The 19,360-nt window shown below is 48.1% G+C and overlaps 1 protein-coding gene and 1 long non-coding RNA gene across 2 annotated transcripts in view; both read right to left on the bottom strand.

Annotated features, from left to right (window-relative positions):
- Positions 1-2,442: 2,442 nt before the first annotated feature.
- The window catches only part of LOC130124885 (grainyhead-like protein 1 homolog), a 31,995-nt gene continuing 15,077 nt past the window's right edge, over positions 2,443-19,360 (bottom strand). The window contains exons 9-13 of the mRNA XM_056294234.1: positions 17,622-17,650; positions 13,659-13,783; positions 7,066-7,151; positions 5,429-5,493; positions 2,443-3,015 (exon numbers count right to left, since the gene is read on the bottom strand). Coding sequence (XP_056150209.1) covers positions 2,901-3,015; positions 5,429-5,493; positions 7,066-7,151; positions 13,659-13,783; positions 17,622-17,650 — 420 coding nt within the window. The 3' untranslated portion in view covers positions 2,443-2,900. The remainder of the gene's footprint in view (positions 3,016-5,428; positions 5,494-7,065; positions 7,152-13,658; positions 13,784-17,621; positions 17,651-19,360) is intronic.
- On the bottom strand, positions 13,321-19,245 carry LOC130125134 (uncharacterized). The gene is made up of 3 exons (XR_008811419.1): positions 19,202-19,245; positions 17,622-17,650; positions 13,321-13,397 (listed from the first exon to the last, which is right to left on the bottom strand). It is a non-coding gene; the product is annotated as an uncharacterized LOC130125134 (long non-coding RNA).

Genomic DNA, 19,360 nt, shown 5'->3' with positions numbered 1-19,360 from the left:
TCACAGGTCCAGATGAGCAGTCCCACTTAAGGAACCTGGATGCAAGACTACAAAGACTGGGGGATTATGGTCTGAGAGTAAGGAAGAATAAATGTGTTTTTCGGTTCTTCTGTTGAGTACCTGAGCCACGTAATTGACAGTGATGGACTCCACAAGGCACCGTCAAAGGTGATGGCTATTGTGGATGTGCCGTCCCCGAAGAATGTGAGTCAACTGAGATCATTCCTTGGCCTGCTGACATACTATGCAAAGTTCGTGCCTAACCTAGCCAATAAGCTGAAGCCACCGCATGAGCTTTTAAACAAGAGCAAGATATGGAAGTGGACAGACAAATGTGAGGCAGCCCTCAGAGAAGTCAAGTTGGCCCTCTGAATCAGAGGCCCTCACTCATTTTGACCCCAAACTACCACTTCAGTTGGCATGTGACGCCTCGCCATATGGTGTGGGTGCAGTAGTGTCCCACATCTTACCATCAGGGGAAGGGAGACCAATTGCCTTCGCATCGAGGACCCTGGGCCAGGCAGAAGGCAGGTACGCACAGATTGAGCATGAAGCAATGCCTATAATATTTGGAGTACGGAAATTCCATCAGTATCTTTTTGGCAGGAAATGTATGCTACTGACTGACCATCGACCACTCACCTCTATCTTTGGTCCCCACACTGGCATACCGTCACTGGCAGCCAGTCACATGCAGAGATGGGCTCTGTTATTGTCCGCTCACCAGTATGACAAAGTACAGGAAAGCAGACTGGAACGGGAATGCAGATGGGCTCTCCAGGCTCCCTTTGCCTGTCACACACGCTGAGCCAACACAAGCCGAGATCTTCTACTTCAAGGAAGTGCCTTCTGCCCCAGTGACCTCGACTCATGTGAAGAAACATATACGCACTGATCCAGTCCTGTCTGAGGTTATGGACATCATTACCTGTGGAAGGAGAAGAGAGATGACAGAGTTTGAAGCCTTACCTGGTGAGAAGAAACGAGCTTTCAGTCCAGTCTGGATGCTTATTGTGAGGCTATCGTGTCATCATTCCACCGCCAAAGAGAGAAAGTGTTTCATGAGCTCCACTCTGGACACTGTGGAGTGGTGCGAATAAAAGAGATCGCACACAGAGCTAGTTCTGGTGGCCAGGCCTGGACGCAGCCATGCAGGAGAACGCAAAGTCATGTTCTGCCTGCCAGAAATTGAGAAACCTCCCACAGCTGGCTCCATTACACCCATGGGACTGGCCTGAAGAACCATGGCAAAGCGTCCATATAGACTTTGCTGGACCGCTGGAGAACTACATGTTTTTAGTGGTGGTCGACGCTCATAGCAAATGGCCTGAGGTTGTCGTGATGAAGAGCACCTCCTCAGAGAGAACCATTGAAGAGCTAAGGTCTATCTTCAGCCGTTTTGGTTTACCACAGCAGCTTGTTAGTGATAACGGCCCACAACTAGTGTCTGAAGAGTTCAAGACATTCATGGAAGAGAACGGAATTCAACACATCAAGTCTGCGCCGTATCACCCAGCTACAAATGGGCTCACTGAAAGATTCGTACAGACCATGAAGAAAGCTCTCAAGTCCTCTCAATGTACGTAGTCCCTCAACTGGTGCCTCAGTCCCTTCCTGTTGTCTTACCGAAACACACCTCATGCTACCACAAAGGTGTCTTCTGCCACGGCTCTGCTCAAAAGACTACTCCGCACTCGTCTGGACCTCCTGAGACCACAACAGACAAGAGAGGTTGTGCACCGTCCACAGAGAGCTCAGTTAGAGAGATGAGGGAAAGCAAGGCTGTGGAGCTTCACAGCTGGTGACAGGGTTCTCGCCCGGATCTATGCCAAGGGGGAAAAGTGGACACCAGCGACAGTTTTAGCAAAAACAGGTCCAGTGTCTTACACAGTAGAAACCAGTAGTCATCTAGTTTGGAGAAGACACATTGATCAACTACTCCACGCTTCTGGTTCCTGTGATGACTCACCTCGGCCATTATCCTTTGATCCAGAACTGGAGGCCTACCAGGAACCACCTCCATCACCAGAAGATCCCCAGATGCCAGCATCTGGAATGGACACAGTTCCAGAAACCCCTACACCTGCTGAGGTGCCTACACCAGGCATCACTTCGCCCAGACCAGGACCCATACAGGCCCCACCCAGGGACACAGTGACTGACTTACCCATAGGTCGTACTTACCCCAGAAGAGACAGATGACCTCCGGATAGACTGACACTGTAGTCTAGAGACTAACCCACAGCGTTTGGGCATAATAATCCCCAGAGTTCAGTCCAGGAAATGAGGTAGTCTACCCTCTTTCTCTAGTTCAGGCAAAAGTTCTATATTGTCAAAACAAGTTTTGGTAATTTAACACATGTTAATTTGTTAAAGTAATTATAAAGGGAAGAATACCAAACAACAGAGACTGTGACATAGTAATAGAGTTTATTTGAAACGGGGACTTTAAAGAAAGTATATACAGAATGAAATGTTTTACTTTTGTTAAGGGAACATCAAAAGTAAAGGGGAAGGGATATGTTATGTATTGGCCGTCTAAGTTTGTCCCCTCTAAGATACGGTCATGCTTCCCTTGTGTACCTTGTGTGTTATGGCTATGCTGATTCCGGGGTTCTGACAAGACTGCATCTGCCCACATGAAATACTCCTCCATCGCGTGCCTCTTCATTAGAAGTTATATTCAAGTAAGAGTAGGAGTATACAACATAAAATAAATCCCATTCCGTAGTCCAGACCTTCTCTGTTAGCTTGGCCTCTTTTCTGTCGCTTGTTTGTAATGTTGCTCTGTACCATTTCCCTCGCCGTTCAATATTCAGGATGAGAGCGGCGATATGCAAAATGGTCGGAGTCTACGTCATAGTCCCAGTTGTAGAAAACGGTCAATATGTGGCCTGCTGTCAGATCTCCGTCAGCGTTAGCAGGATCTGCCCCTCCGCCTCCTCCATGTGGATATGGAAGGTGTCCTCGTTGGAATAGTTCCTGATGATGTTGTCATCCATGTTGACCAGTATCCTGCAGGAAATAGGAAGCAGGAAGTGGTTTATGATATGTCACCGTGTATCCCTACTGTTCTGCATTCATAGTGCTACTGCTACAACTGGAACAATTAGCACCAATACCAATAATAAGACTACTGCTACTACTACAGCATTTAGCGGCAACCTGAATAATATTACTGCTACTACTACAACAACTAGTGCGAGTACTCGTAATAATGCTGCTTCTACTAAATACTAACCACTACCTGTACCACTGCTAATACTTCTGCTAGTACTGCTGAAACTAGTACTTCTCATGCCATAGCACTATTATCACGACTGCTAGTACTAGATTACTACCTCCATTAATTGTAGCACGATGACACAAATTATAACTACATATATACACTACATATGAGGCATATGTATATCCATCCATCCGTTATCCAAGCCGCGTATCCTAGTTCGGGTCACAGGATGCTGGAGCCTATCCCAGAAGTCATTGGGCGGAAGGCGGGGAAACACCCTGGACAGGCCGCCAGGCCATCACCGGGCAGGGTGTATGTATACGTTATATACGTATACATGTGTATATAATGTAGGGCATACGTGTACACTACCGTTCAAAAGTTTGGGATCACCCAAACAATTTCGTGTTTTCCATGAAAAGTCACACTTATTCACCACCATATGTTGTGAAATGAATAGAAAATAGAGTCAAGACATTGACAAGGTTAGAAATAATGATTTGTATTTGAAATAAGATTTTTTTTACATCAAACTTTGCTTTCGTCAAAGAAGCCTCCATTTGCAGCAATTACAGCATTGCAGACCTTTGGCATTCTAGCTGTTAATTTGTTGAGGTAATCTGGAGAAATTGCACCCCACGCTTCCAGAAGCAGCTCCCACAAGTTGGATTGGTTGGATGGGCACTTCTTTGAGCAGATTGAGTTTCTGGAGCATCACATTTGTGGGGTCAATTAAATGCTCAAAATGGCCAGAAAAAGAGAACTTTCATCTGAAACTCGACAGTCGATTCTTGTTCTTAGAAATGAAGGCTATTCCATGCGAGAAATTGCTAAGAAATTGAAGATTTCCTACACCGGTGTGTACTACTCCCTTCAGAGGACAGCACAAACAGGCTCTAACAGGTACTATTTAATGAAGATGCCAGTTGGGGACCTGTTAGGCGTCTGTTTCTCAAACTAGAGACTCTAATGTACTTATCTTCTTGCTCAGTTGTGCAACGCGGCCTCCCACTTCTTTTTCTACTCTGGTTAGAGCCTGTTTGTGCTGTCCTCTGAAGGGAGTAGTACACACCGGTGTAGGAAATCTTCAATTTCTTAGCAATTTCTCGCATGGAATAGCCTTCATTTCTAAGAACAAGAATAGACTGTCGAGTTTCAGATGAAAGTTCTCTTTTTCTGGCCATTTTGAGCGTTTAATTGACCCCACAAATGTGATGCTCCAGAAACTCAATCTGCTCAAAGAAGTGCCCATCCAACCAATCCAACTTGTGGGAGCTGCTTCTGGAAGCGTGGGGTGCAATTTCTCCAGATTACCTCAACAAATTAACAGCTAGAATGCCAAAGGTCTGCAATGCTGTAATTGCTGCAAATGGAGGATTCTTTGACGAAAGCAAAGTTTGATGTAAAAAAATCTTATTTCAAATACCAATCATTATTTCTAACCTTGTCAATGTCTTGACTCTATTTTCTATTCATTTCACAACATATGGTGGTGAATAAGTGTGACTTTTCATGGAAAACACAAAATTGTTTGGGTGATCCCAAACTTTTGAACGGTAGTGTATAATACCTATAATTTACTAAAAGCTCTGTAGTCCTTTGCAGACACAGGAATAGAGATTCAGAGAAGACTGACCTCCACAGACCAGACAGACGTCCCGTTTCCTTTCAGTTCCCTGTTTGACAACTAGATTTTCCCGGAAAGTAGCTTTGAAACAAGACTGTTCTCAATATCAACCTCTTTCTAATTTACTCATCAAGGTTTAATACTGTGGTGAATGATCTGGAGTTTCTTTAGATGACATCTGGGGGGCACGGTGGCGCAGTGGTTAGCGCGGTCGCCTCACAGCAAAAAGGTCCTGGGTTCGAGCCCCGGGGTAGTCCAACCTTGGGGGTCGTCCTGGGTCGGCCTCTGTGTGGTGTTAGCATGTTGTCTACGTGGGTTTCCTCCCAAAGACCTGTAGGTCAGGTGAATTGGCCGTACTACATTGTCCCTAGGTGTGAATATGTGTGTGTGTGTGTGGGCCCTGTGTGGTGGCCTGGCGGCCTGTCCAGGGTGTCTCCCCACCTGCCGCCCGGTGACTGCTGGGACAGGCTCCAGCATCCCCGTGACCCTGAGAGCAGGATAAGCGGTTTGGATAATGGATGGATGGATGGATGGAAATCTGCAAGTGAACAAACCGATAAAAGCAGTCTTACCCTTTTTTACATCTCTTGTAGACTTTAACAATCCGTTCTGTAGGGAGCTCGTATTTTTCACCGACCTAATGAGATGCGCCAGACACGGCGAGACGGACAGAAAGGTGTTATCTGTAAATTTCTACTCAAAGAGTGGAAGACACAAAAGACGAAACATATTACTGTGTGAGTGTGCATGTGTGTGTGCTGGGGGGGGGGGGTTAGTGTTTTGTTCTGGAATAAATATGTCTGGTGGGCCCCTCTTTGGGTCACAACTTAAAATGAGTGACTACTTCCTGCTAGACACAAACAGGAAACAGAACTCATTTTCAGCGACAGATCACAGGCCACTGTGTGTGTGTGTGTGTGTGTGCGGGCATAGGGGGTTGTCTTAAGTCACAACCTCCTGTGGTTGGATTGGTGCGCCTTACCAAAGGGTCAGAGGTCGTGCGTGTGTAAACAATGCTGATAAAAAAGCTGCTCGTTTCAAAAGTGCTTCTGATTGGTCTGCTGATCCACCAACCAGAGGGCTCGCGTACGTAGCAGCTACTGCTAACATCCATCAGACCGACGTAGACGCTGCTAATGTCCTTCAGTCCGTCCAGACATTTAGCGAGGACAGATGAGGCGGTGAACGCTCCATCATGTACGTAACCTATACATAACACTGTACATGTTATGTACATAATATTATCATGTACATAACACTGTAGGACATACTGACGGGCCTCTGGTCAACATTTGGAAGATATCTGAAATGCCTGGCTCCAGCAGAGGTCACAGATAGATGATGGAAGAGGGAAGTCTGTGGTGGTCAGAGACAGCTAGCCTGAGCGTTAGCACCCCAGGCTGCAGCCATGACAGTTAAAACGGTCAGAAAGGTTTTCTGTGGTTTTTCCACCAGTGTTGTGAAAACGGGGGAACACGGTCACCTATTATATGGACCGTTTTTTTTTTAAATAAAGAAATGGATGAATGAAACACAAATTAAAGTCAGTTGAAATCAGCATACTGTAGCGAATTCAGGGGGAGTCGCCCGGGTTTGCATCCCGTCTGCGGCAGTTCCCGGCTGCCCCCCTGAATCCGCTACACTGGTGTCAGAAGTGGGACGGGGAGACCGTGAGTCGGAAGCGCGTGCACCCAGAAGCGTGAGGGAGCCGGCATGCTGAAGCTCGGAGACACGCTTCCTGAAGGAGGCGGGTAGTGTAACGTGCGCGGATAAATGGACTCGCTGGCCCTTGGCTAACGGGTCGGACCCTTTAGTCGACTGGTTAACGTTGTTGCCCGTGGTGCGGGAGATCCGGCTTCGCGTCCTGGCTGCGGCGATTCGGGGGGGGGTTCCCCTGGGGGGGGTTCCCCTGAATTCGCTACAGTATGTTTTCACTCTGGGTTTTCAATATAAATGGACTCTCTGATCGTGTTGTTCGTCTAACCTAGCAACAGTAACCAAGGTGTACGGGAGGGGGCGGGACTTGACAAAAGGGTGCATCAGAATAATTGATCACTGTGGCAGGTGAGCGGGTGCTGCTCAGAGGATCTTCAGAGTTTTTGTGCGACTGTGTTTGGGAGGTTGAAGAGGGGAAATAGTTGTCGAAGGAGGGAATCTACAAAGGAGAGGTGTGGTTTCCTGCGATGTCGGCGGGTCGTTTGACACTCACCGCTTCCAGGAGGCCGGACAGCGTCGGTGTCCTCAGCATCAAAGCATCAAACACCTCCTCCCCATCTCCACGCACATACAGGAGAACTGGGGAGAGAGACAGAGAGATTAAGATAAAACCTAAATTGATGTTTTAAGTTTGAAATATTAAGGCCGATATGTCCTTCATGCACGCTCGGTAATCCCGGGGAGGACACCACAGAAGGTCGAATCACGCTCGGTAATCCCGGGGAGGACACCACAGAAGGTCGAATCACGCTCGGTAATCCCGGGGAGGACACCGCAGAAGGTCGAATCACGCTCGGTAATCCCGGGGAGGACACCGCAGAAGGTCGAATCACGCTCGGTAATCCCGGGGAGGACACCACAGAAGGTCGAATCACGCTCGGTAATCCCGGGGAGGACACCACAGAAGGTCGAATCACGCTCGGTAATCCCGGGGAGGACACCACAGAAGGTCGAATCACGCTCAGTAATCCCGGGGAGGACACCACAGAAGGTCGAATCACGCTCAGTAATCCCGGGGAGGACACCACAGAAGGTCGAATCATGCTCGGTAATCCCGGGGACGACATCACAGAAGGTCGAATCACGCTCAGTAATCCCGGGGAGGACACCACAGAAGGTCGAATCATGCTCAGTAATCCCGGGGAGGACACCACAGAAGGTCGAATCAGTTCATCTGGACACAACGAGAGAAACGTTTCATCACTCGTCTAATGCCCCTTTTCCACTACGTGGTACCGGCTCATCTTGACTCGACTCGACTCGCAGAGTGTCGTTTTCCATTACCGTAACAGTACACCCTCCATGTAGCTGGTCTGCATTGATTTTGGTACCCGCTCCAGTTTTTTTTGGCACCCCGACAAAGGTGGTACCAGAAAAGTGGTAACAGTTACCAAAATGCCGGCACTTTCCAGTCATGGGAAGCGAAAAAGTTGAGTCAAGTTGAGCCGGTACCATGTAGTGGAAAAGGGGCGTAAGTGACCTCTTCAGTCTCAACTGACTGCAGGTATCCCATCCTAGCCCATTCACACTGAGGGACAACATAGTACGGCCGATTCACCTGACCTACATGTCTTTGGACTATGGGAGGAAACCGGAGCACCCGGAGGAAACCCACGCAGCCACGGGGAGAACATGCAAACTCCACACAGAGGACGACCCTGGATGACCCCCAAGGCCGGACCACCAGGGCTCGAACCCAGGAGACCGCACCAACCACTGTGCCACCATGCTGCCCAAAGTCACAACACACGGATGAATATTAATGTAAATGTCTTTTTGTTCTCTAGACAATGGAGGATGATGCTTGAAGATACCATGGACCCTGAAATGATGACCCACTTGGCGAGCTTGTCCATAGACATAGTCCAGGCTATGGCCACAGCAGTCTTAGAAACCATCCTACCCAGGGTCCAGGAATACATCCAGATGAATGGGAATGTCCCAACTGTTAGACCAGGCTCATTCAGTTCTGAACTGCAGGTGTCCCACCCTTATAAACAATACAGAGTATAACGACCCAAACCAAAGATCAGTTTCATATGCACATATGGGTGTGACCATTAGCTAGAGTTTCAATGGCCATGTGTACTACTCACAGAGGGTTGGGGAATAGTTGCAATCACAGCATTGTAAAATGGTGACAGATGTACTCTGACCCCGACCCCCCCCCCCCGCCTCGGTTCAGGGATGGTTGTTCCCTCTTAACATAGATGGCCTCTTTGACTCCCTGTTCAAAGCAGCATTCCTCCCTATCAAGGATGTGCACATCCTCATCCTTGAAAGAGTGGCCACTGGCCTGTAGATGGTGTAGACTGTGGAGTCCTGGTCTGTAGATGGTGTAGACTGTGAAGTCCTGGTCTGTAGATGGTGTAGACTGTGGAGTCCTGGCCTGTAGATGGTGTAGAGTGTGGAGTCCTGTTCTGTAGATGGTGTAGACTGTGAAGTCCTGGCCTGTAGATGGTGTAGACTGTGAAGTCCTGGTCTGTAGATGGTGTAGACTGTGAAGTCCTGGTCTGTAGATGGTGTAGACTGTGGAGTCCTGGTCTGTAGATGGTGTAGAGTGTGGAGTCCTGTTCTGTAGATGGTGTGGACTGTGCAGTCCTGGCCTATAGATGGTGTAGACTGTGGAGTCCTGGTTTGTAGATGGTGTAGACTGTGAAGTCCTGGTCTGTAGATGGTGTGGACTATGCAGTCCTGGCCTGTAGATGGTGTAGAGTGTGGAGTCCTGTTCTGTAGATGGTGTAGACTGTGAAGTCCTGGCCTGTAGATGGTGTAGACTGTGAAGTCCTGGTCTGTAGATGGTGTAGACTGTGAAGTCCTGGTCTGTAGATGGTATAGACTGTGGAGTCCTGGTCTGTAGATGGTGTAGAGTGTGGAGTCCTGTTCTGTAGATGGTGTGGACTGTGCAGTCCTGGCCTGTAGATGGTGTAGACTGTGGAGTCCTGGTTTGTAGATGGTGTAGACTGTGAAGTCCTGGTCTGTAGATGGTGTGGACTGTGCAGTCCTGGCCTGTAGATGGTGTAGACTGTGGAGTCCTGGCCTGTAGATGGTGTGGACTGTGCAGTCCTGGCCTGTAGATGGTGCAGACTGTGGAGTCCTGGTCTGTAGATGGTGTAGACTGTGGAGTCCTGGTCTGAGGTGTTAGCTCTCCTGTGTTGTGTCATCCTCTTGGCCAGCATCTGTTTGGTTTCCCTGATGTACAAGTCATGGCAGTCCTCCTGGCACTTAACAACAGACACTATATTACTCTGTTTGTGCCGGGGGGCCTGATTCTTAGGGTGGACCAACTTCTGGTGCAGCGAGTTGGAGTTGAGAGACCACATCCACGACTGGATTGTTTCACAAGTAGTCGACACGAGTTGAACATTTCTCCACACAATTCACAAACATCGATAACTTTGGCATGAATCTTAGGTCCAAACGACACTTTGGCCAACGTGTTCCGCCTCTTTCGCTCCCCACATGGACTGTTTACTTGCATAGAACTAAAGCATGTTCCTGTGGAAATCACCTACTCAAACGGGACTGGTCAGTACTACTAGGACTATAACAGGTACCAGAATGCTTCAGATACCAAAATCCCGTCCCTTGCCTACAGATTCTATATACAGAATCTGTTTCTAGAGATAAACGGACACAACTGGCCGTTTCTGTGGGGGGGGAAGTTGGATGTGGGTATGTGTCCTGGTCACTGCACTCGTGCCTCCTCTAGTCGGTCGGGTCGCCTGTTCGGGGTGGGGACTGGGGGGGAATGGCGTGATCCTCCCACGCGCTACGTCTCCCTGGTGAAACTCCTCACCGCCAGGTGAAACGAAGCACCAGGTGAAAAGAAGCGGCTGTATGGGTGGAGGCATGTGGTAGTCTGCAGCCCTCCCCGGATCAGCAGAGGGGGTGGAGCAGAGACCGGGACGGCTTGGAAGAGTGGGGTAATTGGCCGGTTACAACTGGGGAGAAAAGGGGGGGGGATTCCAAAAAATAAAATAAAACGAACTCCTCTTACCCTTACCATGTAGAGAAGACAAAGCAAAGCAGCAGAAATACGGTGAATTATCCCAACAAAAACACTCCATTCAGCACCCTCACCCACCCACGCTCACACACCAACCTCCCAGCATGCAGTGCAGAGACAGAGAGACGGACTGAGAGAGAGAGAGAGACGGGGTGAGAGAGACAGAGAGACGGACTGAGAGAGAGAGAGAGAGAGAGAGAGAGAGAGAGAGAGAGAGAGAGAGAGAGAGAGAGAGAGAGAGAGAGAGAGAGAGAGAGAGAGACGGAGTGAGAGAGAGAGAGAGACGGACTGAGAGAGAGACAGAGTGAGAGACAGATATAGAGAATGACAGACAGACTGACAGAGAGACAGAGAGAGAGACAGATATAGAGAATGACAGACAGACTGACAGAGAGACAGAGAGAGAGACAGATATAGAGAATGACAGACAGACTGACAGAGAGACAGAGAGAGAGACAGATATAGAGAATGACAGACAGACTGACAGAGAGACAGAGAGAGAGACAGATATAGAGAATGACAGACAGACTGACAGAGAGACAGAGTGAGAGACAGATATAGAGAATGACAGACAGACTGACAGAGAGACAGAGTGAGAGACAGATATAGAGAATGACAGACAGACTGACAGAGAGACAGAGTGAGAGACAGATATAGAGAATGACAGACAGACTGACAGAGAGACAGAGTGAGAGACAGATATAGAGAATGACAGACAGACTGACAGAGAGACAGAGTGAGAGACAGATATAGAGAATGACAGACAGACTGACAGAGAGACAGAGAGAGAGACAGAAATAGAGAATGACAGACAGACTGACAGAGAGACAGAGTGAGAGACAGATATAGAGAATGACAGACAGACTGACAGAGAGACAGAGAGAGAGACAGATATAGAGAATGACAGACAGACTGACAGAGAGACAGAGTGAGAGACAGATATAGAGAATGAGACAGACAGACTGACAGAGAGACAGAGAGAGAGACAGATATAGAGAATGACATAGACAGACTGACAGAGAGACAGAGAGAGAGACAGATATAGAGAATGACAGACAGACTGACAGAGAGACAGAGAGAGAGACAGATATAGAGAATGACAGACAGACTGACAGAGAGACAGAGAGAGAGACAGATATAGAGAATGACATAGACAGACTGACAGAGAGACAGAGAGAGAGACAGATATAGAGAATGACAGACAGACTGACAGAGAGACAGAGTGAGAGACAGATATAGAGAATGAGACAGACAGACTGACAGAGAGACAGAGAGAGAGACAGATATAGAGAATGACATAGACAGACTGACAGAGAGACAGAGAGAGAGACAGATATAGAGAATGACAGACAGACTGACAGAGAGACAGAGAGAGAGACAGATATAGAGAATGACAGACAGACTGACAGAGAGACAGAGAGAGAGACAGATATAGAGAATGACATAGACAGACTGACAGAGAGACAGAGAGAGAGACAGATATAGAGAATGACAGACAGACTGACAGAGAGACAGAGAGAGAGACAGATATAGAGAATGACATAGACAGACTGACAGAGAGACAGAGAGAGAGACAGATATAGAGAATGACAGACAGACTGACAGAGAGACAGAGAGAGAGACAGATATAGAGAATGTTGGGGGAGTTCCACTATCAGGAAACACGTGCACTGTTGTTTACATGTGGACAGTCAGCTGAGCTACAGAGGAGGAGGCTGACCTAATACCACACACACACACACACTCACACACACACACACACACACACACACACACACACACACACACACACACACACACACACACACACACACCCTCACTCGCACACACACACACTCACACACACACTCTCACTCACACACACACACACACACACACACACACTCACTCACTCACTCACACACTCACACACACACACACTCACACACACACACACCCCCAGGTGTGGGTGTAAACGTGTCGTTGGAGTGGTTACATGAACACAACGTGGAGGCCGGCTGGACGTGGCTCTGGTCCAGGCAGGACAACACTTCCTGTTGACATGTCCAGTATATGAAGACAACACGTCTTTCTGAGGAGATTCTGAGTTCACATCTGAAGCTTTCTCATTGTTCTTTATTCTGTTTTTGGATTTTGTCCCCCTTCTTTTTCTCCCCAGTCGTACCCGGCCAACTACCCCACTCTTCCGAGCCGTCCCGGTCTCTGCTGCTCCACCCCCTCTGCTGCTCCACCCCCTCTGCTGCTCCACCCCCTCTGCTGATCCCGGGAGGGCTGCAGACTACCACATGCCTCCTCCCATACATGTGGAGTCACCAGCCGCTTCTTTTCACCTGACAGTGAGGAGTTTCACCAGGAGGACGTAGCGCCTGGGAGGATCACGCTACTCCCCCCTAGTTCCCCCGTCCCCCCTGAACAGGTGCTCCGACTGACCAGAGGAGGCGCTAGTGCAGCGACCAGGACATATACCCACATCCGGCTTCCCACCCACAGACACGACCAATTGTGTCTGTAGGGACGCCCGACCAAGCCGGAGGTAACACGGGGATTCAAACCAGCGATCCCCTTGTTGTTAGGCAACGGAATAGACCGCCTCACCACCTGGTTGCCCCCCCCCCCTTATTTTCTTTTTTCTAAAGTCCTGGTGGATTTTCAGGACTTGTTCTGTCACTTCTCACTCTCCTTCCACAGACTCCTGTTCTATGAGCCTCCTGGTGACCCGTTTACCTTTCTGCACCTCCTCCTCCCTCCGGCCTCTTCTGGTGAGAATCGAGTCAAACGGCTCCTCCTTCTCCCACGGCGGCCTCCTCCGTCCCGTGCTGGACAAAGACCAACGACAAGTCATCACACACACACACACACACGTGTGACAGCAGTTGGGTGAATGTGTGTCTACACAAGGTTCATGTGTCGCTCAGAAAACACAACTTAGTGTTTAGACTCCAGGGGCCTCGTGTATCACTCGTTACTATGGGCAGATGTGTTCTTACACATCCATGGGATTTTTTTAGCCCTCAAGTTTGTCTGACAGCCAGTCAGCAGCAAAGCATGATGGTTATTTGTAATTCCTGCCTCCTAACCTCTGTTGTCTACCTCGTGCAAGGCGCAGTCAGCCAGGCCTGCACAGACATCAGTGTTAGCCAGCCGGTGTCTAAGTTCAGGGGTCACCGGGGTTCCACACTGGTCTCCGAGACCAACTTCAGGGCTAAACAATACCACGGGGTGTGTACCAATAAATCTGCCCCATAGTAACGACTGATACACGAGGCCCCAGGGGATATTGGGTGGGTGTCTTAACTCGTGACCAGGGGGGGGGGCGATCTTCTCCAGAAAGGGCCGGTGTGGGTGCAGGTTTTTGTCCCAACCAAGCAGTTACACCACCTGTGACTCCTAGTCAAGTTCCTCAGCAAAGACTCCACCGGTTGATCGGTGGGATCAGGTGTGGAACTGCCTGGTTGGACCAAAAACCTGCACCCACACCGGCCCCTGTCTGGATCAGATCACCCACCTGTGGTCTACACCATCTACAGGCCAGGAGCCACTCTTTCAGGGATGAGGATGTGCACATCCTTGATAGGGAGGAACGCTGGTTTGAACGGGGAGTCAGAGAGGCCATCGATGTGAAGAGGGAACGACCATCCCTGAACCGAGGGCGGCGGGGGATGGGTGGGTGGGGGGGGGGGCTGTAAGAGTACATCTGCAGAGGTGGACAACCCGGCTTCAGAAAGTGAAAGTCCTGCCACGCATTTGTTGCACCCATACGCTACACCAGCTGAATTCAATTAGCACAACCCTTCGGCCAGGGAGAGCTGAACTCGCCTTGTTTAGTGAAGGGCGAGAACAAATACATGGCGGGATTTTGACTTCCTGAAGCCGGGGTGTCACCGTCTTACAATGCTGTCCCAAATCCTCTGTGGACAGTACACGTGGCCACTGTAATGCCAGTTAAAGGCCACGCCTCTACCTGCGTATGAACCTGGACGTTGGTTGGGGTCGTTATGCCCCTGTATTGTTTAAAAGGGTGGGGACTCCGGCAGTCAGTCGAGACCGGGGGTGGGCGGTCTCATCCAGAAAGGGGCTGGTGCGGGTGCAGGTTTTTGTCCCAACCAAGCAGTTACACACCTGATCCCGCTCATCAACCAACGGAGTCTCTGCTGAGGAACTTGACTAGGAGACACAGGCGGTGTGACTGCTTGGTTGGTAGAAAAACCTGCACCCACCCCGGCCCTTTCTGGATCAGACTGCCCACCCCTGGTCTAGACCGAAGAGGTCACGTAGATGAGTGATGAAACGTTTCTGTCAATAAACGTTGGGTCCAGATGAACTGATTCAACCTTTCTGTGATTTCACTTTCAGTGCGTCTACAGCAACAGCTACTACATTTAATAATCATAATAATAATAATGCATGTTATTTGTGGGCTCCTGTCAGAGCACTCAAGGACACCTTACAGAAGACAGTAAAAACCAGCAGCACTGCATCAGACAGCCTAAAGTCAGAACAAAGCAGGGTAGTAGACAATAAGAAGTTAACACAACAGATAATATAAAATCATCATCTGCTCACAACTCAGTGCAGTGTGGAGCAGCCTGACTACGCCAGGGTGAAAAGGTGGGTTTTGAGACGGGAGGTGAAGGTTGAAAGAGAGTCAGTGTTGTGAAGGTCTTGTGGGAGAGAGGTCCATGGGTGGGGGGCAGAATGACTGAAGGCTCGAGACCCCATGGTGGTCCAGCGGGCTGATGGTGTAGTGAGTTGGAGAGCAGAAGAGGAGGGTGTGTGGAGATGAAGGAGTTCAGAAAGATATGGAGGAGCTGGGTTATTAAGGGGCCTTAAAGGTGAGGAGCAGGATCTTGAAGTCAGTAGGGTATCTAACAGGGAGCCAGGGGAGCTGCTGCAGAACAGGAGTGATGTGATCTATGGAAGGAGTTCTGGTACTGATACGGGCAGCTGAATTCTGGACCAGCTGAAGTTCATGAAGACATTTGAGGGGAGGACCAAAGAGGACAGAACTGCAGTAGTCAGTACGGGATGTAACCAGGGTGTGGGTGAGTGTGGCGGTGCTGGTAGGTGGAAGTGAGGGGCGAGTTATATTGCATAGGTTACTAGTTAGTACAGGTTACTAGTTAGTACAGGTTACTAGTTAGTACAGATTACTAGTTAGTACAGGTTACTAGTTAGTACAGATTACTAGTTAGTACAGGTTACTAGTTAGTACAGGTTACTAGTTAGTACAGATTACTAGTTAGTACAGGTTACTAGTTAGTACAGATTACTAGTTAGTACAGGTTACTAGTTAGTACAGATTACTAGTTAGTACAGGTTACTAGATAGTACAGATTACTAGTTAGTACAGATTACTAGTTAGTACAGGTTACTAGTTAGTACAGGTTACTAGATAGTACAGATTACTAGTTAGTACAGATTACTAGTTAGTACAGATTAGGGGTGTAACGGTACACGTATCCGTACCAAACATTTTTGGTACGGGTCTTTCGGGTCAGCATGCTTGTGCAACGCTGTTTTAAGGTGCAGAACTTTTGTGTGCAGAAGTTCATACAAAACTCCAGGTTTACCCGCGAGCGACTTTCCTAAAGGGTCACGTCTTGATATTCACCCACTAAGCAGGCACGCCCGGAGAGACATTCCAGGGAATATTTATCTTGGTTTACTTTTAAGCAAATTTTATGTTCTATCAGTAGGGGTGCAGCCAGTTGCAGCAGTATTGACAGACTTTTTTTTTTCCTTTAAGAAAGACAGAGCCTTGGGCGTCTGAGTGGCGTAGCGGTCTGTTCCATTGCCTACCAACGTGGACATCGCCGGTTCGAATCCCCGTGTTACCTCCGCCCTGGTCGGGGGTCCCTACGGACACAGTTGGCCGTGTCTGCGGGAGAGAAGCCGGATGTGGGTATGTGTCCTGGTCGCTGCACTAGCGCCTCCTCTGGTTGGTTGGTGTGCCTGTGGGGGGGGGCTGATCCTCCCACGCGCTACGTCCCCCTGGTGAAACTCCTCACTGTCAGGTGAAAAGAAGCGGCTGGTGACTCCACATGTATGGGAGGAGGCATGTGGTAGTCTGCAGCCCTCCCCGGATCGGCAGAGGAGGTGGAGCAGCAGAGACCGGGACGGCTCGGAAGAGTGGGGTAATTGGCCCGATACAATTGGGGAGAAAAAGGGGGTGGGGGGAATAAAAAAGAAAGACAGAGCCATAGTTTGTTCAGTATATCACTGTGTGATAAAAAGAAACAATTTTATGTTTTGTTTCTTTTCTCTCTGCTGTGCTGAAAACACACCGAACAGTGACGTCAGAACCCGGGTACCTACTGAACCGTGATCCTTGTGCACCGTTACACCCCTAGTACAGATTACCAGATCACTAATTAGTAATATGTACTAACTAGACCAACATATTACTAATTAGGAGAGATTACTAACTACAGGTGTCTAATTAGTAGCGATTACTAATTATTACAAATGACTAATGAGTACAGATTAGTAATTAGTACAGATTACTGCAGATTACTAGTTAGTATAGATTACTAATTAGTACAGATTAGTAATTACTACAGATTAGTGCAGATTACTAGTTAGTATAGATTACTAATTAGTACAGATGAGTAATTAGTACAGATTACTAGTTAGTATAGATTACTAATTAGCACAGATTAGTAATTAGTACAGATTACTGCAGATTACTAGTTAGTATATATTACTAATTAGTACAGATTAGTAATTAGTACAGATTACTGCAGATTACTAGTTAGCATAGATTACTAATTAGTACAGATTAGTAATTAGTACAGATTACTGCAGATTACTAGTTAGTATATATTACTAATTAGTACAGATTAGTAATTAGTACAGATTACTGCAGATTACTAGTTAGCATAGATTACTAATTAGTACAGATTAGTAATTAGTACAAATAAATGTGCAGTAAAACAGACATCACTCCGGATGTTGGAAGTTCGTCTATGTTGGAATCTATTAACCGCCATGCGTGTCAGATTATCTGATCCTAATAAACCAGCGGGAAAAAGGAGACGCACCTTTCCTCGCGCTCCTCCAGCTGGCAAATCTGTGAAATGAGGGGAAAAAACAAACCTATAAAAAATCATCATCATCACCATCATCATCTTCATCATTCTATCTCTCTATCGCTTCTTCATCATCATCATCACCATGCGGGGGTAAATATAGGCGGTTATGTCGAAGCATATGTAAGTCAGAACAGTTATGTACAGTTCACATCTAGCGCCCATTGGTCAAATGTCTGTCTTAGTATTATATCGTATATATTTGACCTGAAACATCATAAATATAAGAATGCAGTTGTAGTGGACTTATGGACATAAGTCCCCCATAGCTTGTTGTTTGTATTAAATTGACGTGCTCACTTTAAAGAACGACCGGGATTTCACGGTCTGTAAAACGACCGTGAGCCGTCAAAATGACGGCCGGTTTTTGAACTCTATGTTCTGTCGAGATAAATACCCAATTGAGATATTAATGCATTGCATATGTTAGCATGTCTGTTATGAAACTAGCTGACACCAAAAATTAACATTTTAACAACTTTAATACTGTTTTTCAAACAATTTAAAATGGCCGCTGTCCAACGCCTGTAAATACCGCAGCGCCTCGGCGGTAGTCATGGCGCGCGTCTGTAACGGCGTCTGTACCCAGACACGTTGGAAACATCAAGTTTAGACTATTTCTCTGCACTGGAGGGCGCTAGTGAGCTTCTAGGACAGAGCCATGAACTTCACGAAGGAAATGACGCAACCAACACGCGCCATAAATACTGACATGACGTGCACCATCACGCGCAAATTACGAGCCGTCTTTTTGACGGCTCATGGTCGTTGTAGGTAGAACTTATAATTTTTTTGTGTGCAATTGATCTAAAACTAATTTTAATACAAATATATGCAATTTTAGGATCATTCAGGGAGCGGCAGGTCTGTACCCCCCCCCAAGTTATTAAACTTTGAAAATCCAAAACCGTCAAAATGACGGCCTTGGTCGTTCTAGTATAAGGGCTCAGGGTGTGGCCATGGGGACGCAGCACCATGTGGTTGGGCGGGGTGGTGTTTATATAAAGAAATAAACACATGGGGGGGGCTAACTGCAGTACAGTGTGTATAACTGAGAGAGGGGATGTGTGTAAAAGTATTGTAGCGAATTCGGGGGGGGGGGACAACGCAACCACAGGAACTGCCGCGGCCGGGAAGCGAACCCGTGTCGCCCGCACCGCAGAAGACATCGCTAACCGCTAGACTAAAGGGTCAGACCCTTGAGCCAGCGGCCAGCGTGTCTTCTTATCCATGCACGTTACAGTATAAAAACCTCTATAGAAACATGTCTTACATTTCAAACTGCTCACCTTCCACTGCCCCGGGAGCGGGTCGCGACCGGCGGCCGTTTGACGCCAGAAACGGGAGGGCGCGCAGCGGTTTGAGCGTCACTCAAAGTAGTCCGCCCGTTCGTTAGTACGAACCACTGCGTGTAACTCGAATTCTTCAAATAACAGACTTTACAGAGGTCGGTTCGTAAGTACGGGGGTTCGTAACCCGGGGACTACCTGTACAGGAATGGGGGGAAAAAATGGACGTTGTGGTTTCCCTACGTTTCTGTTGGCGGAGGCGGAGGAGAGGTGGTTCTCTGGTATGAAGAGAACTGGCTGGGCCTTGAGCGTCACCCAAAGTAGTCCGCCCGTTCGTTAGTACGAACCACTGTGTGTAACTCGAATTCTTCAAATAACAGACTTTACAGAGGTCGGTTCGTA

This window comes from Lampris incognitus, chromosome 15 (assembly GCF_029633865.1).
Source record: "Lampris incognitus isolate fLamInc1 chromosome 15, fLamInc1.hap2, whole genome shotgun sequence".
Taxonomy (NCBI): domain Eukaryota; kingdom Metazoa; phylum Chordata; class Actinopteri; order Lampriformes; family Lampridae; genus Lampris; species Lampris incognitus.
The sequence above is the reverse complement of the archived record's forward strand: the minus strand, read 5'-3'. Positions and strand labels throughout refer to the sequence as shown.